General features: G+C 41.3%; 4 protein-coding genes across 4 annotated transcripts; 3 read left to right on the forward strand and 1 right to left on the reverse strand.

Annotated features, from left to right (window-relative positions):
• Nucleotides 1–678: 678 nt before the first annotated feature.
• Nucleotides 679–1,443, reverse strand: VTP21DRAFT_7730 (uncharacterized protein; the record flags this gene model as incomplete). Its single annotated transcript, XM_069398504.1, has 1 exon — nt 679–1,443. The coding sequence occupies one exon, from the start codon at nt 1,441–1,443 to the stop codon at nt 679–681; it is 765 nt and encodes a 254-aa protein (XP_069246299.1).
• A 551-nt stretch (nt 1,444–1,994) lies between these two features.
• On the forward strand, nt 1,995–2,639 carry VTP21DRAFT_7731 (uncharacterized protein; the record flags this gene model as incomplete). Its single annotated transcript, XM_069398505.1, has 1 exon — nt 1,995–2,639. The coding sequence occupies one exon, from the start codon at nt 1,995–1,997 to the stop codon at nt 2,637–2,639; it is 645 nt and encodes a 214-aa protein (XP_069246300.1).
• A 2,473-nt stretch (nt 2,640–5,112) lies between these two features.
• Nucleotides 5,113–6,250, forward strand: VTP21DRAFT_7732 (uncharacterized protein; the record flags this gene model as incomplete). The annotated part of the gene is made up of 3 exons (XM_069398506.1): nt 5,113–5,179; nt 5,249–5,543; nt 5,737–6,250. The coding sequence occupies 3 exons, from the start codon at nt 5,113–5,115 to the stop codon at nt 6,248–6,250; spliced, it is 876 nt and encodes a 291-aa protein (XP_069246301.1).
• A 344-nt stretch (nt 6,251–6,594) lies between these two features.
• Nucleotides 6,595–7,545, forward strand: VTP21DRAFT_7733 (uncharacterized protein; the record flags this gene model as incomplete). The annotated part of the gene is made up of 1 exon (XM_069398507.1): nt 6,595–7,545. The coding sequence occupies one exon, from the start codon at nt 6,595–6,597 to the stop codon at nt 7,543–7,545; it is 951 nt and encodes a 316-aa protein (XP_069246302.1).
• Nucleotides 7,546–8,420: the final 875 nt, after the last annotated feature.

The raw sequence follows: 8,420 nt of genomic DNA on the forward strand, positions 1-8,420 counted from the left end.
ATTTTGAAATATTTATTTTTTGTTTTGTTTGATTTATTTCCCTCCCCTCTTCTTGGAACGGCCGAGGAAATATCTTCTTGGTAGGTTCATATTTATAGCAAAATCACGTTCAGATTATCGCACGATTTTTTTTGTTTACTTTTTCTTTATTCTTTGTACCAGTTTTTTTGTAGGGAGGGCCTTAGCAAGGACCGCTTTCAGAGCCAAGCCCTTACTTCACATACGCAGGCTCTTCAACCAGGTGTTAATGGTAGGCTCAATTTAGTGAAAGTATTCCATTCGTTTTGCTAACATTATTACACACAACACTCTAGGTGATCAGATAGTTGCTCACGCACTGTATGCAGCCTATCAAACGGTTTTAGGCAAACCAAAAAATCAATCGAGATACTACTCCAAGCTTGTTCATTGTATTGTCGTTTCTTAACACATTTCCATGATTGCTTAATCTACCAGCAGTAAAGGATGATATACAAGTTGAACATGTCACGATATTTCACTCAACTAAAAAGAGTTGTTTAATCTGAATATCCATCTTGGTAGTAGTGATATGAAAATATAAAGCACAGATCAACAATAAAAATGGTCAAACTTATACATGAGGTTCGACGAATTTATACCACTATTACTAAAATATTGACTAATCTGCGATTTAAACCATAATCCCCATAATCTCTTTTATCCTAATATCCAAAATCCTCCATCAACAGCAATTATCTGACCAGTTATATAATCACCCGCATCAGAAGCCAACAAAAGCGACACTCCTCCTATGTCCGTATTACTCCCTAGCCTTTGAGAAGGAAGATACTTCATCATCTTATCCAATTGCTTCGGGGATGCTTTGTCGAACATCTCCGAAGGAAAAGCTCCTGGTTCTATCACATTCACAGTGATGTTTTCACTAGCTAGATCAGCAGCAAGTATTTTAGAAAGATGATTTACGCCCGCTTTGGAAACGGGATATGCATATTGCCTAAATTCGCTAGAGCGATTCTTCATGCTAGTGACGGTGGACCCGATATTAATAATTTTCCCGGGGTGCCCTTTAGTGGCCTTCAACAAGGGAAGGAAAGCTGCGACCATAAAGTGTATACTCTCGAGATTAATCTGGAACGTTTTTCTCCATTTTTCTTGATCATATTCCTCGCCCGGGTACACCACACCAGCATTATTCACGAGAATATCGAGCCGATCTTCAGGAAAACTTTTGACTAGCTCGTCAACCGACTCTCGACTAGACACATCGCCTTGCAGTGCGATGATATTCCCACCTGACACCTTCTTCAGCACATTCAATCTACGTCCCACAATGTACACTTTGGCACCGTTTGCCTCAAGGGTCTTTGCAATCATGAGCCCAATCCCGGTTCCTCCACCGGTCACCAAAGCTATCTTGTTGCTCAGGTCGAAGAGATGAGAAGCCTGCAGACTCGAGTCCATGTTTAAGTTAATTCAAGTTAGAAACCATCGCTTTCAAACGACTCGTATTTATGTGAAAAAGAATGATATTTGAGCTTGGTATTGTTATAACGATGTTTATGCTTGGCATTGTTCAAGTGTTTCTCGATGACTAAAAGGATTATAAATTATTTCTAAATTTTATTTCTAATGGGGCTTCATTTTACTCTCTATTTTCTAATACTTCTCACAGGAATTCTGATGTTACTCGGTTCCGTGGAATTTGAATCCGCCGTTGATGGATTGTATCTGGATCCCACTAACTGTTACGAATTACTTTTTTTAGAAATTGTATTCGTTTCGTTTAAATTTTGTGATGTGATTCAAGAGCATGATTGCGTTCGTCTCTCCTCTGATCTCTCCGCGGCTGATGATTACTATTTCAGAAAAATATCGAATTTCAGAGCAGTTTTTCCCCGGATTAATCTCTACAAAAAATCATCTTAAGGAATTCGCATAAAAATCTGGTTTTTATGCGAATTCCTTAAGCTCTAGCTTCTTCGACCCCCTATCACGGTATTAATTAGGTCATCATGCTAACTAATTTTTTAGGCCCAAGACCCATTGCTCCGGCCCCGAGCCCCTCTTTGACCTCCGCTTCGATGCTGACCCCTACCCCGCTCTACCCTTCAGTACCACCCCCACCTCCTATGTCGGCGAAGCGCGCAGCAGCGCTTACCCGACGTGTTGCACAAAATCGGGCTGCACAGCGGGCCTTTCGCCAGCGCAAAATCCAATACATCAAGGACCTTGAGGATAAGGCCACCGAGCTGGAGAAACTGCGCGAGTCGTACGAATTGCTCAAGCGAGAGAACGAGCAGCTCCACGCCGCCATCCAAAAATACGAGCAACAGCGATACTATCCGAACCGAAGCGAGAGACATAGCCTTTCGCCTGCCTCCGAAACAGAGCGCTCCCAGAGCTCCTTGTCCCCCTCATCAATAGGCGTCCTGCTTGGACTGGATAATCCGCAGGTGCTGAAGGATTTGGGATGGGGGAACGATGGGGCCTTGATCTTGAGCGAGCCGCTGCAAAAGCACGCGCTGCACCAGCCCTCCATATTGCAGCAGCTGAATTTGCTCGACCCTGAGTCGACCAATTCTGACAGCTCAGTGCAGGCGGAGCTGCGGTTTGGAGACTTGAGCATGGAGGATGAAAAAAAGCTATGGAGAATATAAACCAGATTCTCGCGATGATTCCCCTTGCAATAGCTATCTCTTTTGGGAGCATGACCCTGTAAGAAGCCACCGTAAGGAAATTATGCGGAAAGCATAAGGGCTTTTTTGTGGAAATGCCACAATTACCATTGGTTCACGTGGATTTTTAGCATACGAAATATGGAAACCAGGAGAGGCGCCCTATGAAATTTTATTCGTCTCGGCCCAAGCATGAAAGTTTGGGCCGAAATAAATATATGGAAACGAGTCTTGGCTGTGATCCTACGGCCAGACAAATTAGTTCCGTAAAAATTCCCCAAAATTTCGGAGTAAAAATATTCAAACAAAGGAATTTTTATCAGGTGGTAAATAAATTAATGTTATAATTTAAAAAATTCCTAAGCTGTAGAATATAATTTTAAAGCAATTAGATGGTAGCTGGCTCTTTAAATCATAGTAATATGACCTCCTGTGGTTTCACTTTTATGATAATGTATAAATTTTTTCCTTGTCAGCTACATAAAATACTCTCCCTCTTTGAATCCAGCCTACACATCTATCTAGCGTTGATACGTCAATAAATCCTTTCAAACCATATGCTGTAAAGCATCTCAGATCATAATCATCATTATCCCACTCTCCGGCCCACTGTACTTATGCTAACATAAATTCTTCTCCTCGGTATTCGTGATGGAAATAAAACTATAATATCCAGAGAAACTCAAAATTTGTTATCGATAATTATATAAATAAGGATAATTTCCATGACTAGATTTTGAAGCGTTAGAGAGATTGGAATCCAGTTGCTCACCTCGACCTCTGCATAATATTCTTTTGTAACCATTGAACTTGGTCTGCTATGATATCTCGCGTAACGATCAACTTGAACATATGCCTGTCAAGAACATTTAATTTTCATTAGCTTAACCGCTAGGAAAATAAGAAAATTTTATGCGCTTACTGCAACAGTATAATTATTACGCCAGTAATCCTCAGCGTCATTACGTTATCGCATCGAGCTTATATCATGTCCGTCTTTAGTCCGCAAGCGGCTATATTGAAAGCCCTTTCTTCCAACTCTCTATCATAACAAAATGTGTCCTTTAAATTATTTGAATAGAGGCCATACAATAACAAGGGGGTTAATACCTGTAACGAAGACGGACTAGTTTCGTATACAGTTGCATAGAACTCCTTGAGACGTCGGTATTCCACATCTTTCAATATATAAGATCTCATTGGCCAATAAAGCTCCTCCAGATAATCATCCAAGCCAAGTATATTTCTATTCATCCAGTAAGCCGAGTGCTTCCTCGTAGTAGGGAGAATAGATGAAAAATTGGGGTATACTGAATGTGATAAAGTTGCTCCCGGTAGATCAAATGATTCCTAAGGTTTGCGTAGGGGTGTCGTTTCGACCTAAGAAGCGGAATAATATTTTAACTATTAGTAGATCATCTTCATAAAAATATAGAGTGATAAGTATTATACTCTACTTTATATATGGCACCAAGATGCCACAATATCTCTCCATTGGATATTGCCAATAAGCCTGTTGGAGAACGACCAGGCATGATCTAAGTCTGAATAGTTGTTGTGTTACAATGGTTATTTCATACTTATACAAATATGTATAAGCAAGTATCTTAACATCATTAGGGAGTTTCCAGAATGAATCAGACAATAAATATATAAGGAAATTTGGATTATGGAATTTGATTGGCCGAAATATTCAAATAGTATATCTTTAATATTATGCCCTTCTTTTGAAAGCTAATAACTCTACCAATATACACCCAAATGCCCTCATTTTTGATGCAATGAATACTCCTTTTCTTGCCGCTTCTTTTTGGAAACCACCTGCAAAATTTTCCCTTCCCCTAGTAGTGTTATATAGAGTTGCTAACCTACCTTAAAACCCACCTGCTTATGTTGGTGGCCTTTTTCTTCCACCCTTGAACCCCCTAATTAGCAGGATAGAGAGGTCTACAGCAGCGTTCGGAGTAGGATGGGCCTCAGAGAGGGAAAGGTTTTGGCCCACAAGTAAATAAAATTAACCTATTTCCTCTGAGGAAATCAACCGTTGCTCCCGAACATTCGGGAGCAACGGTTAATTTCTCAGTACGAAAAAAATAGATATGCCAAGGAAGCGGGGTGGTATTCCCAGCTTCAACCAAACCCCCTTGGGCTCTAATGTGAATTTTAATTCCTTGACTCCATTTCTTCTTTTGACTCTCACTTTAGTTAACGAATTTTTAAAGGATATATTAACAGTTGCAGATATTTCTGAAACCCTGATTTTCTATCTTCTAAATCCAGTATGTCTGCTCAGGTTTGGAATCTCCCAATTGCTGTTTTTAGAATTAATTGTAAAAAAGTAATAATACTGAAAACAAAGTTATTTAAAAACGGTGTCCGCTATCCGTGTTCCCTAGCTTTTTCGAAGCCTCCGAATCGTGCGCTAAGAATTAGTAATCCTCTACACTTGATAACAATGAACAATGAGCAAGCTTTGGAACAGATCTTCGATAGACTGGCCCAACTGGAACGACGATATGAACGTCGACAAGACAGAAATGCCCAATAGTACGAGGACGAATCAGAGAACTCCCACTCTGACAATGATCCAGAAGAGGAAGCAGAAGAAGAAGAAAAGTTGGTTTCCGCCATTGAAGCACGCGAGGCTGGAGCATACAACTTACAAGGGAGTGTCAAACACCTCTTCCCAGAAGACTCCACACTCTCACTCTTATTAAGCAGATCAGCAAAGCGCCTCTTCCACAAGTACCCAACCCCAAGAGGAAGATACCTCCAAATCCCAAGACTGGAGAGCTTCTGGCAACATCGTATCCCAAAACAAACACTTCTACTGGACGTCTACTATAATAAACACCAAGTATCGAACTTAATATTTATTATAGCAAGGTAAGAACTAGTAATGTCAGAAAAAAAGATTATAAAATCCAATAAAGAACAAAAAAAATTCAAACTCGAAATTCTTACAATTCGTTTTATACAATAACAATTAATTAAGAATTTAGAAAACAACCAGTAAAATCAAGAAAGTATCGAAATTAAACCGAGGTCACATTCCAGTACTATTACATCTACCTTGCAGAAATCCAGAAGACATCCTGGGACTCGCAAGACCTCTCTTGCTCTTCCTCAACAAAATGGACGCGGATCAAGGAAAAATCGACCCCAAAGACCTCGCAGTCACCCTTGAAGATACGATCTACCTTACCCTATACACAGCCGCAAAGGTTAAAGTGGAACGCCGATCCAGGATTGCAAAAGAAGCCAAACTTCCGCAAGGCATGGCCCGGGACGCAAAATTCGTACGTTCGAGCTCAAAAGACAGCCTTTTTGGAGAGGGATTTATTAGCGAGGTTATAGAACAGGAAAGAGGGGCAATACTCTTCGACCAAACACACAAACCAAAGCCTCAGAGCAGACCCAACTACCAAGGAAGAAGGCAATATAATAATGGAAGACAGGGAAAAGGAGTTCGGGGGCAGAGGAGCCCCAGAAACCAGCGTTACGACAACAACTCCAACGCCAACTACAACTATGCACTGAGCAACCCAACCAACACGAGCTCGAGTCAACTCAACAGATTACCCGGGAATTAGAGGCAAGCAACCCTCCGGGAGGAAGAACACAGCACTTCGCCAAAGAATGGGAAAAACGAATTGGCAAGAGCTGGAGTACTATGACTATTCAAGAGGGGGTAAGAATACAATTCGAAAAATTACCACCCGAGGAGCCAGTAAGTCAATTTCACCTATCAAACCACGACCTACAGGCACTAGACAAAGCAGTGGAAGAATTCATAAGAGACGACGTAATAGAAAAGGCGAGTCCAAAGGCAAACGGCTTTCCGTCCAACCTCTTTCCAAAACGAGAAAAAACAAAGATCCGGCCACTCCTAGACCTACGACGGATAAATCGATATGTGCAGTACCAACATTTCAAGATGGAGGGATTGCCAACCATACGGGACATGATCCAACCGGGGGACTACCTGATCAAGGTCGATCTGAGCAATGCATACTTAACAATACCGGTCCACCCGAAGAGCAGACAGTACCTCTCGTTCAAACATCGGGGGGAAACATACTCGTTCAAGGCAATGCCATTCGGTCTAGCTTCAGCTCCACGAACTTTCTCAAAACTAATGAAGGACGTGCTAGAGCCATTAAGAAAACAGGGATTTCGCCTAACATATTATCTCGACGACATCTGCTTAATGAATCAATCAGAAGCCCAAGCAAAGAATCAAGCAAAGCTACTGATAGAACACCTTCAAGCTCTCGGTTTCATCATCAACGAAAAGAAATCAGAACTGATGCCGAAGAAGCAACAGATTTTCCTGGGATTCGAAATCAATACAATGACCATGAAAATCAAACTCCCGAAAGAGAAGGTCGCGCGAATCAGACAAGACATAAGATTCGCGAAGACAAAGCCGAGGACAGCGAGGCAAATAGCGTCACTGGCAGGCCTCCTAGCATCAACAGCACCCGCGGTGAGGCCAGCATTCATATTTCAACGACACTTACAAAGAGACCTCGCAAAACACCTTCAGAGAACCAACCAAGGATGGGAGAAGGTGATACCACTCTCAAAGGAAACGATAGAAGACTTGAAGAAGTGGGAAATCCTCTTAGACGTTCACAACTGCTTGCAAGTAAGAATTCCACCGCTGGACGAAACAGTGAACATAATGACAGACGCATCAGGTACAGGTTGGGGGATAGTGAGCACACACCTGACAACACATGGCCAATGGACAGACTCAGAGAAGAAAGCGTCATCGAACCAGAAAGAACTGCGGGCTATTCTCTTCGCTCTAAAGCTGCACACCAGACACTGGGAGAACAAGCACATAAGAATCAAGACAGACAACAAGATAGCCGTGGCCTAAAAAAATCAATATTTTACTTCAATTTTATACTTTTTTATATTTTATTATTACTTTCTGTAACTATGAATAAAGCACGATTTGGGCTCCGAAGGAGCAGATACCATCCAGCTTCGTTCCCCTTGGGCTCTCGCCCAAAGGGAATTATCGAGATAGAGTTATACAGTACTCCGCAAGTTTTCAATGGAAAATTGTTCCTAAGGGAGGAAAGGCCACTACCATGCATGTAGCTTAAATACCCTTCAACAAAATTTTGAATTTTTGGCCGTTTGCTTATTTTCATTGTCTGGTTAGAATGTATTCCTCTACTTACCCATGTCATAGCATTAAAAAGTGCCTATGAAGGTATCGTGAAGAACAGTGTAGCTAAGTAATGCATCCATTTCCCTATCTTTTTTCACAATTGGACAACGTTATGTTCACTGATACATCTTTTGCACACCATTGACTTTCCACGGTTACTCACCAGGGGTCGTGTTTGATTATTCCGGAGCTGTTCATCTTCCGCGTTTTATAATAATATTTCATCACTGTTTTCCTGAAGATACCGTATTTACAGATATTTGACCACACCGTAGTCATCTGTTGCCGCAAACTCTAATTGATGTGTATTTTGGAGAACCCGCCTTCTTTCAATTAAGCTCCAATCCAAGGAGAGGCTTTCTTTTGGTGGCCTTTGCTGATAAATAGAATCTATGCTATACTCTCCTTACGATATCAAGAGATGTTTTGATACCTTACACGTTTTTGAGGGCTGTTGTTTGCCTTAATTTCTCTAAAACACTAACTTTAGAAAACAAGTGGAGTGTTCTCGCGCTCGTTCTCCTTGCTCGATATTAGTGGGCGGTCTGAACGAGTTTTTTCTGATTGATAGTCGA

This window comes from Calcarisporiella thermophila, assembly GCF_041956535.1.
Source record: "Calcarisporiella thermophila strain CBS 279.70 unplaced genomic scaffold VTP21scaffold_32, whole genome shotgun sequence".
Lineage (NCBI taxonomy): Eukaryota > Fungi > Calcarisporiellomycota > Calcarisporiellomycetes > Calcarisporiellales > Calcarisporiellaceae > Calcarisporiella > Calcarisporiella thermophila.